The sequence below is a fragment of the Centroberyx gerrardi genome, chromosome 9 (genome assembly GCF_048128805.1).
Source record: "Centroberyx gerrardi isolate f3 chromosome 9, fCenGer3.hap1.cur.20231027, whole genome shotgun sequence".
NCBI classification, from domain to species: domain Eukaryota; kingdom Metazoa; phylum Chordata; class Actinopteri; order Beryciformes; family Berycidae; genus Centroberyx; species Centroberyx gerrardi.
Genome location: NC_136005.1, coordinates 9,412,834 through 9,440,745, shown reverse-complemented (window position 1 = coordinate 9,440,745; position 27,912 = coordinate 9,412,834). Strand labels below are relative to the sequence as shown.

Below are 27,912 nucleotides of genomic sequence, written 5' to 3'. Positions count from 1 at the left end.
TTATTCTGTAAGAATTCTAAAATGTATTTTAGAAATGTAGGGATGGTTTCTGTTTTTTTATACAATTCCTCTTTGAATAAAATATGATTTATTTCATATTGCATTGGGCTGCTTTTAAAACGGATACCTGAAATTATCTATTTACAAAAGAAATCTGTTAACAATTCTATTAGAATTCATTTTGAAAGTGTACATCACCTCCATCCTCCCTCCCGCGTCTGAACCCTCCCCGAATCCCCCAAAATACAATTTTTCTTTCACTTTTAATAATCATTTGTGCTTGGTACAAAATATGCTGTTTTACAACTTGAATCAAGTCTTTTTTTTTCCATCTTCATATCACTGACATTGTGGGAGTATATACAGAGAGAAAGGGGGACAGGTGTCATGTGATCTGGTGCGGCGCCTCCAGCATCTCCATCAGGAAGGTGTCGATGGGCGTGTCCCCGATCAGCTTGAAGAAGAACAGATGCTCCAGACACTTGAGGCCGATGGAGCGCAGGGCGGGCAGGCGGAGCAGCAGCTTGGCAAACCTGCAGAAGACAGAAGGAAAGGGAGTTTAAAGTAATAATCTGCAACATTTTCATATAAATCGCTGATCGATGTAACATAATAGTGATTCAATTTAGTCAGTTCATGAAAGCTTTTGTAAGCTGTGAAACCTCCTAACTCCAATTTTGGTGATTTTCATGTTTTCACTTCAAGGATTACATGATTCCTCTATGGGTTGAGAAAATTCTACCACCTTTGGGTCTTATGAAACCCTTTCAAAAAACACTGGATGAACTCAAAAATGCATAGTGGTCAAGCGAAAAACAAGGCTGCTTTTCTTAATTCCTGAAAACATGACATTTTGGAAATAGCCTAGAAGGTTTTCACCCAACAGTGACGATTTGCTGTTCTAAACACCCGGTGTCGGGTAGGTCTTCCCAGGGAAAAATCCTCTGACATGCAGGAAGTGATGCGTTTTACATGTTTGTTTGGAATAAACAGAAGAAGAACTGGGTAGTTAGCATGAGCAGCGATAGCCACCATGGCTGAACAGATAAAGAAAAGAGCGCCACCTACAGAAACTCAAACTGCATCAACAGAAAATCCAAGGGAAAAAAAGATGTCACAGTCCCACCCACACTGTCTCATTGACAGGTGAACTCTGGGAAGTGTAGTGCAGAAACACCACAGCACTGAGCGCTTAGCACCAAAGATGCCAAACTAAAAAAACAACACGTATCTGTTGGATTACCACTTTTTGAGTTCTATGCAACATGCAATATATCCATGTTGGAAAACAATCATTACCTGAAGTCCATCATTCAACATCTCTAAAATATAAAAGGCTCCAGTAAAAATGTTACTATTTCATTAAACAAGCACTCAAGTGACCTTCCATCCTCTAAAAGGTACCATAATATACTTTATTGTGCTATCGATCACATTGTAAGTGTCTTCAGTTGAAGTAAATCTACAGTGTGGCCAAGTTCTTTCCCAGTACCTCTTGATCTTATTTAGCTCCCAGTGGTCAAACAGAATAATCAATTGCAATCATCCTCAGTGGGCAATAAAAGCCTCTAAAATCCAATACTGTAATTGAGTATATGTGTTTTAGTTATTAAGTTATGTGAGAGAACTAACTAGAGTTGTACTGTGATGTTGTGTTATCTGCAATCTTCACTGCAGTGTTATCTCAATATGGTAATGTAATGTCTTGCCTACCTGCCGGGCTGGTCTGGGTATTTCTGTTTGGTGTACGACTCCAACGAGGCGTACACCTTTTCCCTCAGCCCCTCCACCTCTGGTGGGTTTGATAGACCCTTGGCATCTGAAACAAACATATATTCACAGTCAGACAGAACTCTACATGCAGTAATAAATCCCTTTCTGATCTCCCATATACCATCTACCTCTATATTAAAAAAAAATATCCAAGCAGGCAAATAGCAGTTAAATCCATAATATAGAAAGAGAGACAACTTCACAACATGGCTTCACATCAAGGCAGCCATGATGATATTATACCCATCAGGATCTACACCAAATAGGCCTATATGTAAATCCGCCTGGGTTGAATCATCCAACCATGATGAGGAACTAAACTGTAGATGTAAATCCAGCGATACGTCTTATCTGAGATGCACTGATGGTGTTGTATTCTATATATAGCCATAGTCCGTGATTCTAGCACACTGTGTAAAGGTAAAAGGTGAAAGGTCATACAGAACTGACCGGGGTTGAAGAGGACGATGGCTCGCAGGCAGCCCAGCTCCGTCTTGTCCATCTGCATGTCTTTCATTTTAGATACCAACTCTGTCAGCACTCTGCAGGGGATCGAGACAGTAATATTACAGAATCATGACGCTGAAGGTGAACAGACTGTGGATCAGATATACCAAAGACAATTAACTTTGCTTTCACTTTATGTCACTTTTCCCATCTGCCCCCATTTCTCAGTGGTTATTCTGCATTCTTCCTGATAAGCATTCCATTCAATTTGATCGAAGCCACAAAATGGTGTGAGTGAAAGCAACTGAGGCAGCAGTTCTCCTAGAATCTATTGGAGTTTTTCATTTGTTTTCAAAGTATGTGCATATGGTTTTGACTTTGGGGAGGTAAATCTCTCTGATTCCTGCATAATTTGTGCAGTGCAAGAGGAAGTGCGGCTCCGTCGCCACCTTTTTTTTCTTTATCGCCGCACACTACCTACCTATCAAAGATGGAGCCGACTCCGGCACTGTGGGCGCTGCTTCTGTGGACGTGGAGGCCGGTGGCCAGCAGGATGCCGTCTTTTACCGTGACGGAGCGATGTGAGAAGGAGGCGATAAGCAGCTCGTTCCAGCCTGGACGCAAAGAACAAACAACAAAAAAGTAGGGATTTTATTATTCACTTGAGATCTCTCCTTCCTCCTGTCTATCCCTTCCTCTAAAGCTTCTGTAAACAATAACAATATATTTCTGGAGATGAAATGGGATCTGTCACTCTTCCCCCGCTTCGTGTTTACACGATGCTACAAAGACTTCATGAGTCTCATTAGGTCTGTTGTGTGACTTCTCCACTTCCTCATTCAGGCCTGTGTGTGAAATCTCTCACCAGCAGAGGTCAGGCCTGCTGCGGCTGTGAACCGTGCTGCTGGGACCTGGCAGACAGTCCGGTGTAGCCTGGCAGGTTATATTTGGTTTCACTGCTCCATTAAACTAGATGGCGAAAATGTCTTGAGCGAATGTTAAAGACTTAAATAGACGGCCTGCCTGGGAATGAATCACTACCCTGAATGAAATACTGACGGCGCTGTGGGGGCAGTGGATTGTGGAAAGGTCCGTTCAATGTTGTAGGGATGTGTATGTGTGTGTGAGTGTGTGTGTGTGCATGTCTGATATTATAGGAGTGTTGTGTGTCTGCTGCATGTGCACTTCAGCGTGTGCGTATGTGTGCTGAATGTGTATTTTTTCAATTTTTTAGGCGTATGTATATGCATGTCTGCTACATGTATGCATGCATATGTGTGTGTGTGTGTGTGTGTGTGTGTGTGTGTGTGTGTGTCTACCTGCTCGTAGTAGGATGACCTGGTCATCTAGGGGGAGTTCAGAGAAGTGGGGGATCCTCTTGGCCCACTCCACCAGGGTGAAGAGCTGCTTGTCTGCTGCTTGGCAGATGTTAGTGACAGGGTCGTTGGTCTGGAGAGACAGAAGCAGGAGGAATACCAATTATTTTAGACAAAAACAATAAATTCTCCTCCAGTGACACCCATTCAAATATCTAAACCTCTCCCAAAACAGTCTGGTATGGGGATGTACAGTTATGCCCCTTTTTCAGCTGTTACAAATCACTTGTTACTCCCACTTCGCCTTGTAAACCAATGATTTACTCTCAAGGCTTGTGTGAAAATGTTAATTACAGGCATCAATACAAACTTGTACTTTGCTCTTCTCTTGAGAACATAAGACCGTGAGACAGTGTCAGATCTTGAAAGTGCTTACATGATTCTCAAATCAAATTGTTACTGAATGGTAAACAAAAGCAGAATATCTGGGCTTCTAACAACACAGCCTTGACATAAATTGCTCATCTTGTTTGCTTGTTAACCACAAAGACTTTGGGGATGCTTTCCTGAATTAATTTTCTTTTGGACCAATGACATTTCACTGCTCAGCCTCACAGTAACAAAGAGCTGGTTTATTCAACTGAGTACACATGTAAACACAGGCCAACAGCGCATGCTACCCTCCCAGTTACGCGAGTGTGTAAATAGCCGGTGGCAGCTACAAAACAAACCCGCCCATAAACATAACAGATCGAGTGAGAAGAGGAGCCTTCCTGCCCATATAATATCAATGATAATATGTTAACATTCAGCCGAGTTGCAAGCAGCAGGTAGATGTAGATATGAGAAATTAAAATAATGACAAAGTTAATCATTTAATAAACCAACTCAGAGAGCATAGAATAAATTCACTGTAGGCCCAAGTCTATGGGAGTATGTGAACAGGCCTGTATGCCATTATGTGAAGCGAAACGTAACTGCCGCTGAATGTAATTCAACAGAGCCTATAGCTTCTAAGAATTCATGGTTAATTTTCATGCTGTGCAACCCAATAAAACAGCCAAATCATCATGAACATCTACAGTACACGGCTTTCTTATGAACTCCAGGGAAAAAAGCCATCTTAACAACTCAAGAGATAAGGAGATGTACATGACGTTAAATGTTTCTTCTGATTTATTTAGCCATTGAACTTCAGAGTGCTTACTCATCAGATTGTTTGTCTTCTGTCATGCGAGTTTTTGTTGTGGTTGTTGGACGGTTTTTGCAGTTCAGGCCTTTTAAAAGCCCCGTTTTAAAACAGACGCAAACTCCGCCCAGCCGACATGTCACTGGCTGACCGGCAGCCTTTGAGCGAGAGCGTTCCAACTGGCCCGTCCTCAATGCCTGTGCTTCTCGAACTGCCTCAACAGAGGAAACCACTGCTAGTCCCACGAATCGCAAAGTTCAAACAGACGCATCGTTAACGAGGGAATAAAAAGTGGGTTCAGTGCCTGTACATGTGATTCTTACTGAGTTGCCGGGGCTGCCGTCGGTGTACGTCTCTGTTTTGGGCTCCACGGCCAGCTCAGCGTCCAGGATCTTGTCCACAGGCATCTCTTCGTTGAAACTGCTGGTGGATTCCACCTCATTCTCCCCCCGCTCCTTCCCACGCTGCCTCTCTTCCTGCACCGCTGCACACACGCAAACAACGCAAGGTCAAAGGTCACATGTTGAACTTCCTGGACCTGATGCCAGTGACACCATGAAATCACTGACATTAAACACTGTATTTGACAGCATGCAAACAGACTCACAACACTGCAATTTGAGAATAAGATGAATAAAAAATAAGATACAATGCACTCTCAAAAAACAACACAGGCCTACAAGTCATGTCCTTATATGCGAATAAGCATCACATTATCACACACACACACACACACACCTTCTCTCTTCATGCCCATGGCCAGGCACTTCTGGTAGCGGCAGTATTGGCAGCGGTTGCGCTGGCGCTTGTCAATCAGGCACTCCTTGCTGTCTCGACACGTGTAGGTGAGATCTTTGCGGATGGTCCTCTTGAAGAAGCCTTTGCAGCCCTCGCAGCTGTAGACGCCATAGTGCTTTCCTGTGCAAACAGCGGCCACAGCATCAGCACTGCTTTGAGGCAGAAACATAGCTGAATCTCCTACTGTAATGACAGGCTATTCGATTCCTACCATTGCTTTGGAATGAGGATTGAAAGCATGTTGGCATCTACTGCACACTGATAAAAGGCCTTTGTAAACACCTTGACATCAAAACAGTGAAGGTTTTGGCATCATTAAACTGACAAACCTGACAAAATGTCTGGCAGGTAACCGCTTTGAGTCAATCTGTCGGTGTAGTTTTCTTTCCTGCAATCGTGTGGTTGAGATGCCGATGTGGGTGGAAGCTGCTGCCCCCCCCCCCCCCTTACCTGAGGAGCGGTCCCCGCAAATGGCGCAGATGTGCTTTGACATCCCCCCGGGGCTGGTACACTGGTAGTTGATGTTTCCCAGGTTCTGTAGGCCCGGTGGAGGCTTGATGTCCTCCGAGCTGCTAACACTGTTCATTGAGTTCATCTGAGGATGACAGGAGGAAAGGGAAAGAAGAGAGAGGGAGAGAAAAAAGAGAGGAAGTTGAGATGGCCAAAGTTGAACGGAACAGAAGAGGAGAGGAGGAGGGGGGGGGGGGGGGGGGGTGAGTGAAAAATTGCGAGTCAGTCGACTCACTCTCTCTCCCTTCCTCTATTTTCTCACTTCATCTTCCGCTCACCCCCTCTTTTCTCCCCACCCACATGCTTTATTGTGAAAGTGTCTCAGGGTGCGATCACATGATTGGCCAGAGGGAGGGGCCGTGTTTTCTCTGTGTGAGGCTTGTCATGCAGGTTTTTAATGTTTGTTGACAGGGAGAGGCGTACGAGAGGAGCTCAGGGCGAGTCACGTGTACGGAAAGTGCAGTTCGGCACTGCAGACAGCAGAGGGCGCTCGTGTGTGAAGTCTCACATCTGAGAGTGAAGGAAATGTTGAGATGTTGAGACTTCTTATCGACCCACAATTCATTTTCTACCCTGCCAAATTTTGATTTAGTAGGAGTAATGGCTACGAAATAGTTGTGGTGTTTGCACAAAAATGAGTTCTTGAACAAGCATTAAAACATTCATCCATTAACGATTCAACCCACATTCAAAATGAAACTGTCTTATCATCTTCTTGCCCTTTGGCCCTCTCCCATTGATCACACAGCCAGCTTGGATGTATACTTGTGCTTGCATATGCACTTCTGTTTGTTTGTATTTGTTAATTTGTTTGTTTATGTGCAAACGTCTGTGCCAACTCGGGAAAACAATGTTGACCTACATATGCCCTCCTGTCCTATATATTTGATGCACCGTAGCATATAGGACATCCTTCTCTCAGTCACCTCAGGCTCTTCATCGTTTATTTATGATGTGCACTCTGCTCTGACTATCCTCTAATGGCAGCCTGAACTTAGGCCTGCATGGCTTTGACCTTACAGCAGAGGAGGGACAGCACACGAAAAAAGGAACTATTTTTCTGTCTTTCTGTTCTCTGTTCTCTCTCTCTCTCTCTCTCTCTCTCTCTCTCTCTCTCTCTCTCTAGATGCCCCCAAGGCAGACAGTCAGTTAAATGAGCATTCAGCCCCCTGCCTACTTGGTTGCCGGTGAGTCAATAGTAAGCGGCCATTCCCCATCAGCACCTCCACACACTTATCACATATAATTAACGTTACACCTATGTTTCACAACAACTCTTGTGTGTCGTAACAGTTGCTCGGACATACATGCCGGCTCAACATACTGTATACAGAGGAGGGTTACAAGCACTGTGCATGCATTATTGATGCTTCATATATTCTTTATACAACACATGGTATGAACAACTTACTGCATCATACAAGTAAGCTGCACTCGTGCCTGTATTGGGCCGCAAATGCATATCGGCGCTGTCCGGTGGAAAGCTTGTATCTCCGAAATGTCAACTTCTCAGGAGCCAAGAAAAACAGACTTATTTTCAGCTTGACCACCATGCAAGTTTGAGTTTATCCAATAGGGTTTGAGAGGGTTTCATAAGGTACAATTTTCTCAACCCACAGAGGAGCATGGAGTCCTTCCACTGAAGTAAAAAAAAACATGAAAATCGCCAGAATTGGAGTTATGAGGTTTTCGCACGACAACAGCGATATTGGAATTACTTTGGCTGCCGTCGGCCCAGTGCTTTTCACATGAACTTCAATTCACCCATAAGCAAGGTATGAGATGCTCCATATGACACACTGAACTGATGGTGACTTGGTCGTTGCTGTGTTGTGGGCAGAGAATGGCTAGCTGTGAGAAGAGGGTCGCACGCGCACGCACACACACACACACACACACACACACACACACACACACCATGCAATCTGATGAACCCAGACTGTCCCTCAAGGCACAGATCCATACTGTCAATGAAGCAATGTATATCATTGTCTGCTGAGCCCTGCAGCACTGGCCCTAATCCAGCCTCTGAAGCACTGAATATATATGTGTGTGTGTGTGTGTGTGTGTGTGTGTGTGTGTGTGTGTGTGTGGCATATCATCAAAGCACTGGGCCTTGTGGGGTTTGTAGTTTCATTCAATAGGTCACTCAAAGAAAACAGCTCCGCTGGCTCTCTCTCTCTTGTAGTCCATTGTGCCAGAAAGGACAGTCTTGTGGTTATTTATTGTTTACACCAGCTGAAAAGATGCAACTCCCCCCCCCCCCCCCACCCACGTGAATGACCCTGTTATAATAACCTAGATGGGACGATAAAGAGAGAAGCAAGCAGACAAAGAGCGAGCAAGAGAGACACAAAGTGACAGAGGAAGAGAGAGACACAGATAGAGAAAGAGTGGGAGAAAGAGAGAGAGGGGGGAAGAGGGGAAGTGAGAGAGAGAGAGACAGATATAGAAAGAGTGGGAGAAAGAGAGAGAGGGGGAAGAGGGGAAGTGAGAGCGAGAGAAAGAGAAGAAATTAAGGGAAAACGGGGGTTGGTCTCTCTCTCTCTCCCTCACTCGGGTGCCTCAGTAATCCATTAAAGGGCTAATAGTTGGACTGCGTCTTAAGTCCCCTTGCATGACAGAGCAGTAACATAGCACTCAGGCCTGACCTTTAGGGCGAGAAGTTTAAAGGTCACGGGGAGGGTAGGGGAGGACAGGAAAGCGAGGGCATGCCGGCCAAACACACTGGATACGGCTAACCTTCAGCCTCCCGTCTGCGGTCGGAGATTCCAAGCACCAAAGGCACATGATCAACCAAAATACATGTGTTGACAGTTTAACACAGATGGGCCTCATTGAAAGTAGAAATTTTAAAGAATATGAGCTTCCTCTTGCTGAGGCTGAAAGCTTAAGAGAGAGGGAAGCGATGAAAAAAAGGCTGGTGTTGAGTGGCATGTTTCTAATTAAAACACAGACGAACTCTGCGTCGACTTCACTGATGCAGATGTTGACTTGTGGATGCATGTTGCTCTTGTTTTGAATATTCTGCATTGGTCACTGTCTGCCTAGACATATGAGAGTGGCTGAAAGGCATCTGATCATAAATGAGATTACCAACGCAAACTCTATACAAAGACAGAAAAAGTCCAAGGGTCAAAGGAAAAATCCACCATAAAACACTTGAACACTGTTAAAAAAAAACAGCTATTGACAATGTATGTTGCATTTCTGAGGCCATTTTGTTGTTTGGTGGTATATTTTTCTTATTCCTGTGGAATAAGAATGAAGATATTTTCATATCTAAAACATCAACGACAAACATCAGGTTTTGGTCGCAGTCCCTTAGAATCAAAGAGCAAAGGATTCTTTCTAGAGCCGCCATTTTGCCCCGACATTCAACAATCACACAGGGGGAAATCCATCGTAGAAGAGGCAGAGAGACCAATTTCTCCAGTGGCCAGACAGTGGCCTCAATAGACCAGAATGCATTGCAGCCACAGCTTGCATCTTTGTGGATCTGCTGTCGGTGGCGTGTGAAATACGACACCCTCTTCGACGGCTTTTTTTGTAATTTGAACAGGACACAGCCCACCACAGCATTGTTTTCTCTCCACTCTCACTTTTTCTGGACCGGAAAAACTGAATACGCCATCGCTCTCTCCGCCTACATGTATACAACACAGAGAACCCCCTTTTCTCTGGGGGTTGTCGAAAGGCAGTCAGGGAAACATTAGACATCACTAACTACAGTAGAAGTAGACAAGGCGGGTTGAGGGGAGGTGGGCACACCAAGGAAGTAAATCACAACACTCCTGGAATGCATCGCACATCACAAATTTATGATAGCCTATCTAACAGTGTAGGAGTATGCGAGGAGGAATTTTTCCTTTAAGCCAAATACCTCAAGTTTAAAGTGGAACTCCTCAGACCAACGTGCCTTGCAGACCGTGTCTTTAACTATCTGATGACCATCAAAACAGCACACCATCTCCTCTCACCTGTGGACTGTTGAGCGCTCCAAAGTTCATGCCGGGCGTGGAGGGCAGCGATACGGAGGGCGAGCCCAGGGACGAGGTGATGACGGAGTAGGGCGAGGCCAGGCCGTTCATGGGCGAGCCCAAGGTGGACATGGGGGACGGAAGGGGCCTGGAGGTGCTGATGACCGACGGGTGGCCCACCATGCCGCCCATGGGAGGGGGGTGGGTGTGGGCCGTGCTCATTGGTCCTGAGGAGTCTGTGGGGGAGAAGCAAGGGAGAGAGAGGTTAGAGAGAATGGAGAGACATGGGCTGATGGTGTGAAACAAAAGCATGAAAACATTCATACATTGTTCAAATATTTATATATACATATGTACACTGCCCATCAAAAGTTTGGGGACACCACATTTTTCTTTATTTTTACTTTTTTCCACATTTGAGACTAATAGTAAAGACATCAAAACTATGAAGTAACACAAATGGAATCATGCAGTGACCAAAAAAGTGTTAAACAAATCAAAACTATCATATATTTTAGATTCTTTAAAGTATTCGCCCTTTGCCTTGATGGAAAAGCAAAGGCTTTGAAAAGAAATTCAGACATAGGCATCAACTTCACTATTTATATTTGTCTAAGAAACTAATTTCGAGCATTTAAGCATAAGCCTTTAGATCAAAATGCCTTTAAAATAATGAAAAACATAGTTCAATTCAATCAGGTGTCCCCAAACTTTTGACAGGCAGTGTATACAGTGCATACTGTATATATACATTTATGGAGATGGTTTCTGTTTTGTACCAAAAACCCCAATAAAAAGAGTTAGGGGAAAAAAGCATGAAAACAAACCAAAGTCTTGAGAAAATGCATAAAAAATACATCATCCTGCTTCATATCCCACTGGACAAAATACACACAAACCCAATTCAAACTGAGAGGATAACCACCAAATGTAACTTTAATAACTGAAAGCCTAGAAAGTATCGGGAAGCCACAGTAAATAACATATTTCTATGTAAAAATGTCATTTCCCCCTGGGCTGAAGTTGATGTTCAGAAAGGATTAAACAAGCCAGAGTTATTGTTGACCAATACTGCCATATTTCCCTATGCAGCCGGGCGTAAATATGCCTACGCAGAATAAAACCCGCATGATTTTGGTCACAGAGTGCTGACTTTGCTTTGCATCCATTGATGTAAACTGACAGGTTGGCATTTACATAGATGACCTATTTAGGAAAGCTGTCAGTCAACAGGGTAACGGGGCGTGGTGTGTAACCTCATGCACGTAGCTGTGAGGACATTCATCATCACTACAAATTACAGCTAGGACACACACACACACACACACACACACACACACACACGTTCAAATTAAGACGCACACAAGCCACAGGCTGTCACACATTACACAACTTATTCCTCTACAGAGAGATGCCATATACCTTTCTGGGTCAACGTCAGCGTTTCAAAGGAATTGAATAAACGGGGGGATTTTGAGCAAATGTTACTGATAAAGAGCGTCATGCCATATTACCCTTTGTGCTTGGAATGGTCTGAATGCACTGAGAATGCACACACACACACACACACACACACACACACACACACTCTGCGTGACACTTGGCTCAGCGCCACTGGTCTTAGTTAAATGTCACATTCCTGTTTTCGGGGGTGGGGGGTTGAGCACCTGTAGGAGCAGCACCACTGCACACCGACACGCAAACAGGAGTGCTCTCCACATCTCCCTGTCTCTCTATCCTCCTCCTGAACCCAAACCCCGGGTGTTCAGCATGACATGTTCTGCGTTCTTAAACTGATACTTCGCTAGAACATTCAAAGCTTGCAAACGGCAACTTCGCACATTGGCAGCTCCTAACGGCAACTGTTAGAAAGATTTCAGCTTCAATACTCAGAAATCACGCGACGCGACGTCAGTAAACTGCACACACACCGCGCTCCTGTTTACCAACCTGGCCGGTCTCTGATGCTTTATACCAAAGGATGCCAAAGGGACAAGAGAGGCAAAATATTTGACATTGGAGTGCTCGCTCTCTGCTGTTTAGGAGACCGTTTGTATTTTGCTCTTAGGTTTCGATGCATCTCTTCTAAGGGCAGAGAAGTGTCCGAACCCGACACCAGGATTCATTTGAGCAAATTGAGCTCAATCTATCTATCAGTCGTCTCAATTAGGGGGGATGCGGCGCTCTTCTCTACTGCAGCTCCACTTGCCACTGTCACTGTGACTAATAAAACATGTGTATTTTTATTCTTGCCTGGTTTAGCTTTTAAGTTTTCAGTACTTATATTCCCATATGAGTCCCTGAACAGTCAGCTACAAACATTATCTGTCCTGGTAGTCAGTAGCTTTGTATGGAGAAAGATTAGTGCCAGCAGAGATTGCATGCCAGTCGTTATAGTTTTCGTTTTCCTTGTGGTTGTCTGAAAATAATTTTTCTTACATATATACTAACTAAAGTGTTAAATCAATTTGTTCTGGGGTTTTCAAGCATTCATTTTGCCTGTTTGCAATTACTTAGACACTGGGAAAAAAGCCTTAATGCCGGAGGTGAATACGCAAACCACGAGACAAGTAATGCCAGTGGTTTGTCAGTGAAATATTCTCTAAGTTGTTCAAAAATATCTTTGGTGGAAATACCAGTGGATTTTATACCAGTTTTGTGATCGCTTTGCCGCAGGACAATACGGTCTGTATTAGTGAAGACTGACTGTTGTTTCCCATATAGCCGCAGAGAAGAGGGATGAGTTTGTCACACTAATGCGCCGCTCCATAGAGAATGAATGTGAAAAGCTGGGAAAGGATGAATGTGACAATACCGAGGGTAATTTTCTGGGGATAGGAGCATCTTTACATTGGCTTCCTGTTAATTTCAGAATTGATTTTAAGATTTTACTGATCACTTAAGGCAATTAAGGCATCTGGAACCAAGCTATATCTCACCTTTTTACCCGATCTGAGCTGGATCACAGCGGGAGTTCCTTATTCCTTAAATTTATACAAGAGGTGATCGGGCGTTTGCCGTCAGTGCTCCTAGATTTTGGAAAGATCTGCCTGAGACTCAATCAATCATAATCTTTTAAAACCTGTCTTAATACACATACACATTTCATAGTTTACTTTTATGTTCCTTGCCTTGCATTTTATATTTCTCACCTTACTTTCATTGCCTTTGCTGTCGATTTTAAATGTTTTTGTTTTTCTTGCTCCTTCACTTTGTAACAGTGTTTTGAAAAGTGATGTATAAAGAATATTAATTATATTTGTAACATAATAATACAATTATTATTATATTTTTCTGGTTTGATTTGAAGGAAATGCCACGTTGTAAGATTATTATGCAGCTACAGCAAATTCGTTGCAGATTTAATTATTTAGTTTCTAGCTTTGGGAAATAATTGTTTATGTTCACAAATACTAATTGGACTGTTTTGGCCCCTTAAGTCTGTTGAAGTGATTTTGGTTTGTAGGCATTTTAAAACTCAGCAGAACTGCTTGATAAATACTTCAAAATAGTTTGGACATGTTGCTCTGATCCTTCACCTTTGATGGTGATTAAGTCCCCATTAGTTTCTTGTCCACTGGATGTGAGGAGGAGAAACTCTGGGTCGGAATGAAGATGGAACATTTTAGAGTTATGACACAACTACAGGCCTTAAAATAAAATATTGCCCTATTATGATTTCAAGAAATTGGGAAATAGAGAGGAATGTCACATCGTCTGCCTGGACATAGCGTTTTTTTTACACTAACACACACACACACTAATACACAGCTGGCCATTCACTCCCTCTCTGTATGCCAGGGAACAGATGTTGTGCAACTTCCTGTTTAGCATGAAGACTACAGCCTCCGCCCCCTTTCTCACTCCCCCTCGTTCTGCAGCCCTCCATGAGCAATCCCTGGCAGGCAAATATGTATTGGGGCCTCCCTCTCTCTCCCAAAGAGCTGACTGGATTTACTGCAGTGAAATACACCAAAAGAGCTGAGGCACTTTGTATGTTTATTATTTAATGTTTTTTATGGTCTGTGATAGACTAATTTCCCACTGTGGGACCACTAAAGTAATACTACTACCTAGATCTTCACCTAGATCTCACTGCTACCATGATGGGAGCACATGCTCGACTTTTTGGACTGCAGATTTATCTAATGAGCGAGCTTATGTAATGGACGAGCACGGTACGGCATGTACTGTGTCTGATTTTGTGCACTGACCCCTCTTTTTATGAGCATGACAAATTCCCCTCGGGGCTAGTAAAGATCTATTCTATTCTAGAGGTGCTGAGTAGGAGATATAGTAACGGGGCCGAAGTCCCTGCGGCCAACAATGTGCCAGCATTCTCTCTCTGAGATCAAGACCAACAAGTATCCCGAAGCGCCGGGCCAGAAGAAAAGATGAGAAGATGAAGCTGGTGTGGGCTGGTACACACACACATCTGAAAAAAGGGGCAGAGCAGCTGGAAATGCAGTATGTCAATATGTTGACCGAGGCTACAGAGTGGCTGGGTACACAGGCGGCAACTTGAACAAAATTTGCATGTTGATGTATCGCTATGAAGGGTCAATTTATTTTACATTGTCTATAACAGTGGTTCTTAACCTCAGGGGTCGGAGGATAGTTTTGGGGGGTTGCGAGATGATTTATAGGATAGGAAAAAAGTATATTTCTAGAATAGAAATTTATTATCATGTCTATTTTTTCAGATTTTTCTCAAAGTTTTGCTTTTTCCCTTGTGGATTACTGAATAGTTTTCAGTCTATAGGCCTCCTTTGATAATGAATCAAATGAAACAACCCCAAAAGGGAAAATCATTCTTTAAAGGGGGGGTTACAAGTAGACATCGCTTCTTTTTAATGGGTCAGGAGCTAAAAAGGTTGAGAACCGCGGGTCTATAACACGTAGGACGACAGTTCGACCTCTGACAAAGACCCAGTATGGTCAAAGTGTTGCTCTCGACGATGAAAATTAAACTCACTACTGGGAGCCTGGACTCTTGCCTTTTGTACAACAATGTGTCCACAGTTTCTCATAGGCTGGAAATCAAGACGGACAAGCACAGCGATGGCCCCGGCCAGAACTGAAAATCACTGTTTAAAATCAGTAATGTGCACATATCCAAAATGTGCAGGTGCTGGATAAAGAGCTGGACAAAAGTTCAGAATCTGCTCCCTGGTGCATCGCTCCGAATAGTAAATTTATTTCATGTTGCTAGTAACAAGTAGGGCAACAGTTCGAACCCCACTGGATCTTGGCCCTGACGAAGACCCAGTGATGTCAAAACGTCCTGTAACGGTATAAACGTAACCCTACATGTTTTAGTCAACACCACATAAATTCACTATGGGGAGAAGTGCACATTACTACATTTTGTCCAGAACTGAAAGTCTTCATGGCTGCAGTGCAGAGAGGAGCACAAAAGCACACGTACAGTCAGCTGGTGGGATTCCTAAAAGGGAACGGCCGGCGAGGTGAGCATGCTTTGCGAAGGGAGTGTGTGTGTGGAAGGAAGCCAACATGTTCACGGGAGGAAGCATAAATCGGCTCAAGGGGGCTATCCTTGAATGACCCACCTCCACTGGCTGTTCCACCTCCATTCTATGTAAATCACCCCTATACAAAGAAGGCTCTGGAATGTATGTGACTGTGTGCTGACACTCACGTTTCACAGCAGAGCCTCAAGAGCGAAGAGAGCAAAACACAATCTCAAGCACTGAAGAGGGCCTCTACAGATGGCCTAATAAACCCATCATAATAAACTTGAAGATTATGCAGCCTTTCCAACCTTGGCCCATGTTTCCAGCGTCTCCTGTAAGTCTTTGTTTGAGGCCGACCTTTACTGTACGGCAGCACTGCAACCTTCTATTTGAGAGAAAACAAACAGACAGAGCGGAGCAGGAGACCTTTGACCCCTGGCGTCGCAAATCAAAGGTCGGCTGTTGCCAAACTCCTGAACCAAGTTCAAAAGAGCTCCTGTAGCCCAGAGTTGCACCGATCATTCCCAGAAAACGCTGCATTGCTAAAAAGGACAAACTTTATGAGAGTCTAAAATAATGTCATTAGATAGTAGGACATTAAGATTTAATATGAATCACTTTAACCACCGAATATAAGAAATGTACAGTAATTTGTCTTGGTGACAGAATGACAGCTGAAGACTTCCACAGTATACACTAACACACATGGTACAAGGACATAAGGGCGCTACATATAGAGTAAAGGGGTAGTGCAAGACATACTGTGGACAATAGACTATACATATCGCTCTTTATATATACAGTCAACATTCTCTAGCTGTGTGCATTGAAAGCAGCAGACATGTTGGTTGCAGCTGTGCAAAACATAATGCTCAAAGCCATTCATTGTGAAATCACAATGACTTAAGATGAACTTGTCTTCCTGTATGTGGACGACCAAGACCACGGCATGAAAACAGCTATGTAGAAATGATTAGATGATCACTTAAGTAAGCTTACCACTACTTAATAACTAACCCTCACAGCACGGAACAGACAAAGTTTGTAGACACGAACGTATCCTATCGATCCGTGACCAATGGTTTAAAAAAACACAGCATCAACCACAAACCCTTTAAATCCCTTACTGTTAATTACCAGGTTGTGGCTGGATGGAGTGCTCCACTGTGTGGTAATTCAATAAGCCCATGGCCCACTAACTAATAATATCTCCTGTCTGGAGAGCAGACTTAGCGTGTGTAGGGGGGCGTGGGCAGCGGGGGAGCAGTAGATCTGCTGCCCAACGACACAAGCCTCAATATCTATCAGATTAGCCCCTACCAAGGAGGAGGCAAATCCCCAGCGTGTGCATCGATCTGCCCATACGTGTTCATGTGCGTGTTTGCATTCGTCTGTTTTGGTTAGTGTATGTGTGTGTTTGCGTGCTCTCAAGTGCATGTGTGTGTGTGTGTGTGTATGTGGCTGGCAGCGCTGTGACCAAGTGACAGAGAGCAGAACGCATCCTAAAGCAATCAGAGGGACAGCCTGTGGAGCTCATTAGATACAGTGGACATGTAATTAAGAAATCTCTTCACTGCCAAACCAACTCACTAGCGCTGGCCGCGAGCCGCCCTCTGACACACACACTCCCACATACACACATCCAAACATACGCTGTACAGACACACATTCGCCGTCCCTCGGATAGAAAAAAGCAAAGCACACGAAGTCATCTACACACTCACACAAAATCGCCACCCTTAAAACATTCATTTCTTTGCTAAATGAGGTTGATGTCTGATCAATTGTGTCAGTAAATCCTCTTATCCCCGGGTAAGTATCTGCAGCCCGGCAGGCCAGCTGTCAAGAAGGTGGGAGGCCGAGGAGGAGGGGAGGGAGAGAGGGACAGAGCCAGGGAGGAAGAGGGGTGGGGGGGGGGGGGGGGGTTATGGATGGACGGATGGATAGAAGGGGGAGGGCAATTGTCCCACTCCAACATAGCTTCCCTCCCCTACACTCACATGATCCCACCACACACTCCTAATCTCTCCGGCTGACTGAGAACATTAGATCATAAATTGAGAAAAGCCCTTGTTGTTCTGTATATCTCAGCCATGATTGAAGAGATAGAGAAGGATATCTGGGAGAGAGAAATTAAGATATTCTCTACTGTGACATAAACAGCAAACTATCTAAAGCTGTTAAAGTTTTTTTTTTTAGGACGCTTCAAGGGCAGGCGTTCCAATTTGTGACTGCCTTTTTGGAGTGAAACGACAGAAACTGAGGAACAAAACCGTTTGCTACAGGAACAGCACTTGTGTAGCATTCTTCTCTTGTTGAAAACATGAGGAAATAGGAAGATGTTTCTCCCATAAAGCCCTGTGGCTGTCACAACACAAGGGTTTGAGCGCGTGAACCTCACTGACCCTAAATTCTGTCCTGTAGTAAACTCGCACACTTCCCCTGAAGAGAAACCAAGGGAAAAGGGGCAAAAAGGGGGGCCTCCGCACCCCCCTTTTCCCTCTCTCTCTTTCTCTCTCTCTCTCTCTCTCTCTCTTTCGGTCACAAGATTTATTTCCTTAACGTGACTTTGAGACAAGAAAAGGTAACCTCGGTCAACCCTCTGACAACCCAGTGACATACTGCATTTCCATATGTAGGCCGACGCCGCCGTGTCCTTGCGTCCACAAACAAACACAGACTTGTCCGTGGAAGATTTTTTACCCAGAAGCGGAGGATCGATGAGCGGCCCGGCGCTGAGACAGACAAGAGATAAAGACTGTTTTTCGAGCGATAAAGTTTTCAACTCAAACAACAACCGCTCCAGCCAGACCCAAGCAAGCGATTCCGCTCACACAGACAGAACAGGCTGACCAAGCAATTCTGGAAAAACAAACAAACAGCAGGAGGGGGACTGACAGGCCCAATGCAAACCAAAGTAACCCCCCCCCCTTCCCCTCCTCCTCCTCCCCTTGTGGCCCTGTCTGATGAGGTAACCCCCGCTAGTTCCTAGAAGTAGTCTGTCGCTGTTCCGGGTACGGAGAGCCTGCTGGTACACAAGGGGGTGGGCATGTGACGACACATTCCTGTGCCACTGCTGCACAGGAAACACACACACGCACATATACACAAAATACACACACACACCAGTCCATCCATCCTGTGCTGGTGACCCAGTGAGTCTGACCAGGACGACCTGACCCCGGGACCTGTGAACAGATCCTAGCAAGGCAGCCAGACCACACAGCCTGTTAGTTACAGTGACGCGAGTCTAGTCTTAAGTAACCTGGCAGCTGAAAAAAAACGTAAACCCGCTCAATAATAACCTCACATATGATGAAAATGATTTCTCCTGGAGTGGGTGAAGATGAATGGAAACAGTGAGAAAGACCAAGATGGAGATAGCAGAGGTTCAAAAGAGGATTAAGAGAAAATGAGAGAGGTAGCAAATACATCCATTGTCCAGTTGTGATTTTTTTTTTTCTTTTTACCATATACTCTTATTATTCAACAGGGGCTTAAAAAGTATGCTTCACATTTTTCCATCAGCATTAGTTCCGAGTATTATGGATTTAATCGCAGCTGTGTCAAAAGTGCCGCTGTGCCCTGAATGGAGAGAACAGAACAGAAAATACAGATTTCCCAGCATGGACGTACGGCAAGAGACGTGGATTAACACGGAGGTTGAGGTACTCTACAGTATTGTGAACCAAGGTCTAAACCAGAGGCTGGGAGATGCTTTTTTGATTTTGTTTCCATCCTCAATCTTCACCTCAACCCTGGCCTGCAAAACCCACTGAGCATCTCTGAATGATCTTCAGTGATGAGGAATTGTCAGTTGTTTTGAACAGGCGGCTGTCACATGCTTTGCTCAAGGACACTAGAGAAAAGAATGAGTGGTCCACTCTCTACACGTTGTACTCACACACACACACTCAGGCATGCACACACACACACACACACACACACACACTCAGGCATGCACACACAAACAAATAAACACACACACACACACACACACACACACATGGACAGTGGGGACAGATAATAGGTTAACTACAGTCTGTGTGTAAGTGGGCTCACATCAACACCTCCCACACATCTCCAAACAGGAAGGGAAAAAAACTCAGCACAGAGAGGGTTGATGGAGGGATGCAGAGTGACAGACAGCAGGCACAAACAGAGAGAGAGAAAGCGGGATGGGGGGGTAATAGGAAGGGACAAGTGTTGAGAGATAGATAAAGACAGACAGAGGGAAGAGAGGACGAGAGATGGAGAGTGCTTCAGATGAATAGCATCACCTCTCTGACCACATCTGAGACCTCAGTGAGTCACCGGCTATCGATTTTAACATGCAGGGGCAATGCCTTGTACCTGTCAGACCTGATTAGATGGGTCCAGTGATTTTAAAAGCAGCAGCAGAGCTGTTAGGGGTCAATAAGTTCATGAAATCTGGGGAGGAAACAATCTCTACCAAAATAAAAAAAAACAAATCCATAAAAAGACCTTAAGAAATCAATAACAATGAAGTTTAAACAGTGAATTTATCCATCATCCATATGGAGGATTCTAACAGAAACCAGTTCCACAGATGCAGATGAACTCGCTTTGCAATTTAAAGGTTTTTCCCCCTGAGAGAAAGAAATTGAAAATAACTTGTTGAAAGAGTGTACAGGGATTAGAGACATTACAGAAATGCATCTGCACAGCTCTTGCTGTCAGTGTTGAGTTTCTCCTGTGTGGAAAGTCACGGTGCGACAGCGGTGCGGACAGTCACCGTCTTCCACAACATACAATCCCTTCAGCTGTCCGGACTGATCCCAATCTGCGTCTGTGATTCGCAGCGGTTTGTGGCAGACGAGAACAGACACACACACACACACACACACACACACACAGACAGACAAGACAAAACCTGGCTACTCACAGTGGCCATAACCCGACTCCCTCCCAGGACTGCCTCCAGTTGCAGGTGATGCCACGGGGTGCCACATGCCTTGTGGTGCAAGTGGGGCGCCAGTAGGGTGCCAATCAGTCAGGACCGGGAGACGGCCTCTCTCGCCTTGGCCCGGTGACAAACTGAAACGACGCGCCGGGCGGATACACCGGACCTCCGCCGCCAACCACTATTCCAACCAGGCAGGATAGAGCGGGGGAGGGAAGGAGCGACGGGGGAGGAGGGAGAGAGGCGGATTCCACTCGCGTCGTTTATGGGATTACCCAGATTATCCTTCCCCGGAGATCAATCCCACAGGAACTGTTTGCTGCCTGACTGCCGCACAGATCAGCTCCTCTACCGCCCACTCGCCTCCTCTCTCTCTCTGTCGCTGTCTCTCCCTCTGGGTGTTGGTAAAACTATCTGTACAGAGACACCTGTTGTGGTGGCAGAGCTGAGTGTTTAGGATGGGGGGGTGGGGTGGGGGAGGGAGATGGGGAGGAGAGGGGGGTAAGAGGGGGATGACACTTAAGAGTACAGTAAAACCAGCAGTTTCCAATTACTCACTCTTAAAAGGGTTCAAGACTGGAGAGCATGGGAAGACGAAGACAGTGATTTTGCTGTAATCTATGGAGGTTATACGCGATAATGCTGTTTTTTCAAAGATGTCCCTATATTGTACGCATATTCTGAATATTGGTCGCCAACTCTCTGTCTAATATGTAGGCTGTATAAACCCGGATGCGAGTGCTTTACAAGATAAGGAGGTGACAAGGACTGGCCAGAGGCTAAATAAGAATTCTCTCCTCTATTCTATCTCCTTCAAAACATCTGTAATTCCCCATGATGCGCCGAAGTAATTGGGCCAGCATCCATGCCTTTTAGCACTACAGTGGCATAATGAGCGTTGCCTCTGTGTGTATGTCACTTTGTGCCTTTAAGCGAAAAACAGTGCAGCACATTGTCAGTGTGTTTGTGTGTGTGTTTAACAAGTATAGCATTCCAGGAAGTCAGGGACTGTCTTTTTCAATACACTGGGATGGTCAAGCAAACATACAGCAAAGCAAGACCAGAGCCAAACACAGGCCAAAAATATACTCTAAAGGCAGTGAGGAACAATACATGACAAACTGTCAGGGAAACAAAATAAACTACAAGACCCAGGGGTGCATTTACTCTGAGTCAATGACCCTTATTAACAGTTTGCAACTACCAGTCCAGTCTTTCGTAATAATAAATGGCTCTGGTGAAACAAACAACACGCAAAATCAGGGCAAGAGTTAGTAAAGCTGATAAAACAATGGCTGAGGCAGAATGCATTCTTGGCTGTGGCAGTTTGTCACATCGATATATATTAATATATATGAATCGCGCTATGCATATGGTTATTATAAGAAACGTGAGCATAATTTGATCCTACCACACACATCAAATGTTCAGCCAGTTTAGATTTGAAAACAAGACAATCAATCAAGTGTGCACTGAAAGATGGCTCTAAAACTTAAGAAGCCTTCAGCAGTACGTGTATATCTATTTTACACACATGACTCTACAGAGTTTCTGGTGCTGTGCACCTGCAAGTAGCTGTATCACATGTCTATACAGTGCTTGAAGGATAGCCATCAGTAACCAGATCCCTTCAGTGGCAGTAACCTGGCAAGAAACCCAGCAGTCCAACACAAGGAGAGGAAAAGACAGGAGAGGATAAGAGACACTTGCTACTCTTTCAGACCCAACAAATCCCACAGAGAGAAGCTAAAATAATACAGTCCTTCTTAAATTCATGCCGTGTTATAATAGTATGTCATGGCCCACATAAAACACATCAAATTAACCCTGACAGCCATAATTAGCATTCATAGATGTACCATACACTGTGAACATTGAGCTACATACCTGTAGCACAAAGTGGGAGTGGAATTATGGGAAACTTTAAATTCACTGTACACCTTTAAATGTTTCATCTATTTTGAATCAATTCCCCATTTTGTAATCCATATATCAGCAGGTACGTACTTGTATCTACAAACTATACATCTTTTTAAAAGGCTAGAATGAGATACACAGATAAATCAATCACTTGACCCACTAAATGTTGTTTCAAACTGATCTAAGGAGGAGGCAGTTTTCTCTTTTTCTCCTCTCCCCTTCCTGTTAGCAGTGATTGTCTGCTGGACATGGGCTTTTTTTGTAAGAAAGGACTATAATATTGACAGGAAGGAAGACTGAGGCATGTGACATCTTTCGTCTGCTGGGCATTTGCAAGGAAAAGGAGAGAAAAGGGTGTTCAAAAAACAGAAATGAAAGAAAAACACAGCAGAAAAAAGTAGTGTGTGCATTAGTGTGTTAATGGGTACGCGCTTATTTGTCGGTGTGAGACGGGGCTAGCATTCTGAAAGCGGCACTCACAGCACTCAAAATAGCCAAGCGAGGCTTACAGCATGTTCTTGTCGATAGAGAGGGGAGATTTAATGAGACCTAATGAACTTGGCTGTTACCTGTTGCTGCCATTTGTGTTCCTGTGGGGCTCAGAGAGTGCAACCATGAAGAACTCTGCTTGGCCAAACCGAGTCCTCTATTGAGCCATAAATGTCCCTTCATCAACCCCATATCTATGCATTGCATTAATGGGCTCCCTGGGTAAACTTTCTAAGCAGGTGTTTAGATTGCTTTGTTATTGACCCGGGGGGGATATTATTGAACCTCATTAAATCGTACGCTTGTGGTGTATTAAACTGCTAGCTTCAATGAAAAGCACCATATTGACAGGTGAGTTTTACGAGCAACTACTGCTGTTTCCCCTATAATATTTTGTAGAAGTGGTGATTGGGAGTAACTTTCCCCCATGATGAAATTGGGGGCAGGACCTGTCCATTCGTGCTCTGTTCTAGCATCGTCAAAATCACACTAACTGGCCTAAGGTGGGCAGCATAATGTTTAATTGTCTGTCCGTCACGCACAATATCTCGGATGCCACTGATCGCATTTTGGCGAAACTGAGTTGAAGGATGCGTCTCATTGCTGTATTCTACCATTTCCAAAGTTGCTCTGATTGGCCTAAGCGGGGCAGCATAATGTTTAATTGTCTGTACGTTACACACAATATTTTGAACGCCTATGACTAGCTCCTCATCTTGCCCCTTTCCTTGCTGCATACAATCAAGAAACATGAGGTAACATATCTTCTACTTATTGCCCCACTGCAACTCTGCATCATTTGTGGGGACGACATGTTTACTGTTTACTTGTTTTGGTTTTGCTTCCACATCTACAACTGTTTTGGTTCCAGTCTAGGTGCTAGTGCTGGTTGTAGCATTAAAGCTGTTTGCATTGGGATACACTGTTATGATGAACGTGGCAACTCCATACATTTACATTTGTGTTTGATGGGAAATTTGAAATGCTGCAGCTTTTTTTATTCCACGTATTCTCTAGTATTTTGCTGTGATGGCTCACCATTGCTGAATTAATATAGAGGAAACACTGAAATAGATAGATAGCTAAGATCAGAGGGAAAGTCATTCTTAAGTGCATGTCCAGTGCGCGGAAAATGAGAGTTAGTGTGTGTTCATGTGTGTGTTGTTATTGCATAATTAGCAAAGCAAGGACTATGTGCATCTCATACCCAAACACGATAGCAGCCCTTGGGCCTTTCAAGGTTCTCTGCTTGATTAAAGCTGGAATTAAATCAAGGCTTTGACCTTCTTCGCTAATGACTAATTACTGACAATTAGCCCAGAGAATGGCCTCCTTACGCCCCTTCTTTTCCCCTCATCCTGTTCTCGCAATTAGCACATGCACCCACACACACACACACACACACACCAACTGACACACACTACTTCAAGTATACGCTGACACATAAATACACACACTCCATCAAAGGGGCCTAAGAATAAACCTATTGTGTGTATTGTGTGCTTATGCACGTGGCAGCACTGAAGCACTGCGGGTCTCAAGCTATAGAATCCTTAAGCAAATACCAATTGCGCGCCGCACCTTCTACCTGTATAGTTTACTTAACTCTGCAGGAGTGGGTGGGGAATGCTCTGCAGAGGGAGCGGCGGCTGGAGAGCAGGTTTAATACCGCCTGGGTTTCACAGTCAGCTCAAATAGTCCCACCCACATTCTTTAAGTCACATGATATCGCGGTCACATTATGCTTTCCAATAAGCTATGCATTACATAGGAAGACCATCTATTTGCAACTATGGGGTTAGGGTATAAGTGTGACTGGGTGTGTCTGTCTCTCTCTCTGCCTCTGTGTGCGTGTGTGTGTGTGCGCGTGTGCGAGTGTGTGTGTGTGTGTGTGTGTGTGTGTGTACTGGGAGGTGGACACAGTTCCTAAAACAGAAAGCAGGAGGATCATTGACCCCTGGCAAGTGATGAGAGTTCACAGTGCTACCATCAACTAGGATGACCCCGCTCTCTCCACCCCCCCCCCCCTCCTCCTCCTTCCCCCCTCCTTTATTTTTCTCCATCCACTTTCCATCTCCCTCTTCTTTCTACCATGACTTCCCAGATCTGCGAGCTAAGTTAGTTCCTTCTCCTTTTTTTTTTTTTTTTTTCCTTCTCTAAAAAGCAGCGAGTGGGCGATCGTCAGCATGTCTACGATCACTTCCACTGACGGAAAAAGAAAAAATGCAGAAACGCTGAGAGGGAAAAATGCTGATTCTACTGAAAGCCCGGAGCAGGCCTGCATCAAACATGCTGAAACATAACATGACCGGGAAAAGCTGAGTGGGTCATGGAAAGAGCGTTCGTGAGCGAGTGGATCGTGAAACAATCCACACATGATCACCAGACGTCTTTCTTTGCCTGGGTGCTGTTTGACTTCACACCGCTCTGCCTTGGCTGCGCACTCATGACAGATTCCAAAGGGAGCAAACTCATTTTTGAAATGATCATCCGCATTCAAAAAATGACAATGTTTTATGGCCATGTTTTCATACACGTCACAGTGTACAGCTTGTTGATGCTAAACCACATAATAAGTCGTGGCTGTAGGCCTGACATAAACAAAAAGAGGACAGTCTCTTCCTGGAGTCATCTTCTAAGTGTTGGGGCTTTTGTATATGAACAGTTCAACGGCCTTACCAACACCTTTCGTGATATAAGTGCACTAAAAGATAAGGACTATTCTCCTCATCTAGGGTTCAACTGATATTGTTTCTGACTGATATTTAGACTGCAAGCCAATATTTTCTTCAAATTTGATCATTTTCATGCCAAAAAATTACAAATATACAGTTTTTCCCCCAGATGTCTAGTCTTTGCAGGGAGGAAAAGCCCTGAAACACCATTCAGACCATCATGGGACAGTAAAACTCTCCCTTGAAACCCAAACTAATTAGCAGCCCCTTAAGGCAGGATGACCCACACTGCCTATTCCATGATAGGGTAAACTCAGCTTTTACAGGCAGTTTTTATGTAGCTGTGACCAAGGAGCAAACTCCATCATATCAGCAGCGGACAACATGACTGGCTGATATCCGATACTTAATAAATGGTTAATATCAGCTCGATATATCGGCGAACCAATATATCGATCTAACTATCCTCCTATGTGACACCACTGTGTTACAGTTGGCCTGAAGTTCATATATGTTTTGACACAGACAGAGGGAGAGAGACTCCACAGCCCAGGGGGAATGCTCTGTCGCTCATGCACTCTGCTTCCCTCCACATGCTCTCCCATCCAGATGTCTCTCCCATTCCCTTGGGAGACACATTCATTATGGAAACAATTTTCAGACCCTCCAAACGGTGCCGAGATATCTGTGATAACACAACAGGCAGCACAATCTTGTCTTCAAAGAGTCTTTCTGTTCGTTTGTTTCCTCTTAATGCTAGACTGTTATCTTTTATATCCCCCCCACAAAAGACAGTGGTTTAGAAGCTCATGCCATATTTCTGCTGCAGTGGTTTGACAATGAATGTATCATTCAGGGGAAGAAAAAACATCACATGATAAATGATGCATATAGTGTGTGACTCAGTGACGCTCAAAAAAGCCTCAGGCTCCAACTTCACTCCACAGATTCTGTGTAACAAAGGTTTACAAAAAGACAGGCCTAAAAAGCCTATTCACCATACTGTATGTGCGGTATGTATGTATTCCACATGTTGCAAACTGCACAATGGTAACAGATTCATGCGCGTCCCATTTCCTTTTCTCTGTCGGTTATAACACAAAAGATCTAGATCTGGAAAAAAGAGCTTAGCCCGAAGCTGGTTCAAGTGCAAAGTCACAGAGTCAGACTAGAGTCAAGCTTTTACTTTCGGAGAAAAATCACAGCGTGCTGTCAAAACCATTCACCGGAATGGGACAGCGTTGACCAGGGCGCGTCTTACATGCTGCCGTTTTTCCACACGCTAAGTTTGTTAATCAGATAGAAATCCACCACTCGAACAGTTTACAGGCCTATCTTTCTGGATCTGGCGACCATTCCAGACCAATAAATTGTGTTTCTGTCTCAAACAGTTTAGCAAGAGACGCGCGACGAGCGCCATAAATTACATAAGCGCAATTAAAGTGCCAACCTCTGACCTTGCCTGAACGGCACAACCGCGATCACCTGACTTTTGCATTGGCCGCGGCTTTCACGTCAATAAGCACAACTGCAAAACGAAATGTTAACTAAGAGGATAACATAAGCAGGATTCGTGTCGGTGGTTAAAGTCCGCGGACGCTTTCGCGCACAGCTCGCTGACTGTTTGGAGAAAGACGCCATGAAACAAACGCACTCTCCTCTAAATCACAGCAAAATCATATGCAACGGCGTCACGAGGCACAGACCAGCCAGACTGCGGGGTAAATAAATCGTTAAGGCGTACTTACTTAGGTGTAAATACGGATCATTACTGTCCATACTGTGTGAGTTGTTGCGTCGTTTTCCTACAGTCAGTGCTGCTCTGCATCCCAGCGCATTCCTCTCCCAGCCCGACTGAACTCTACGGGGCAGCTCTACACGGGGGCCCAGCGAGGGGGGGGGGGTGAACCAGGGCTTCTCCCAATGACAACTATGGTCGATATCAAGCTCCAACACGATCATGACGAAACCTCTCCCTCGCGGCGATAGGCTACGGTGTTGCAATCTTCAGAGTAAAATGTTACTTTGCCCAGAATGACAGGAGGAAGGATTGAGGTGTAGCCTTGAATAGCCTACAGTGCTGTATGACTGCCAAGTAGGTTATTGTGTGTCTGTTTCTCCACATTAGACATTAGTCTGGGGAATCTCCCTCGCGAAAAAGAACTGTGATCCTCTAATAATTTTAGAAGGATACTGTACAGCGAAACTGTAAAGTCCCTATAGGAATATTAGCCTATAGTAGAAAAAATACCATAAAGAAGGCTACGATAAGGTCATTGAAGTAGCCTATTGAATACCACAAACACATTATAAGTTCACATAGGAGTAAGAGCTGCCATTTTCTGTTCACCTACTTATTTTAAGCAGTTACAGCCTACATAGGCTATATATATAGCCTAGATATATATATATATATA

General features: G+C 44.4%; 1 protein-coding gene across 4 annotated transcripts; it reads right to left on the bottom strand.

Annotated features, from left to right (window-relative positions):
- Nucleotides 1-8: 8 nt before the first annotated feature.
- On the bottom strand, nucleotides 9-27,355 carry rxrgb (retinoid X receptor, gamma b). 4 transcript variants are annotated; one of them, XM_071917585.2, is made up of 11 exons: nucleotides 27,244-27,355; nucleotides 20,394-20,856; nucleotides 10,014-10,249; nucleotides 5,974-6,118; nucleotides 5,464-5,643; nucleotides 5,049-5,209; nucleotides 3,540-3,669; nucleotides 2,702-2,834; nucleotides 2,224-2,315; nucleotides 1,714-1,819; nucleotides 9-533 (listed from the first exon to the last, which is right to left on the bottom strand). In XM_071917585.2, the coding sequence occupies exons 2-11, from the start codon at nucleotides 20,458-20,460 to the stop codon at nucleotides 386-388; spliced, it is 1,398 nt and encodes a 465-aa protein (XP_071773686.1). In that variant the 5' UTR covers nucleotides 20,461-20,856; nucleotides 27,244-27,355; the 3' UTR covers nucleotides 9-385. The 4 variants fall into 4 exon arrangements, with proteins under 4 accessions (XP_071773686.1, XP_071773687.1, XP_071773688.1 ...); XM_071917586.2 differs by having other exon boundaries at nucleotides 20,394-20,839; nucleotides 27,244-27,336; XM_071917587.2 differs by lacking the exon at nucleotides 20,394-20,856 and having other exon boundaries at nucleotides 27,244-27,336.
- Nucleotides 27,356-27,912: the final 557 nt, after the last annotated feature.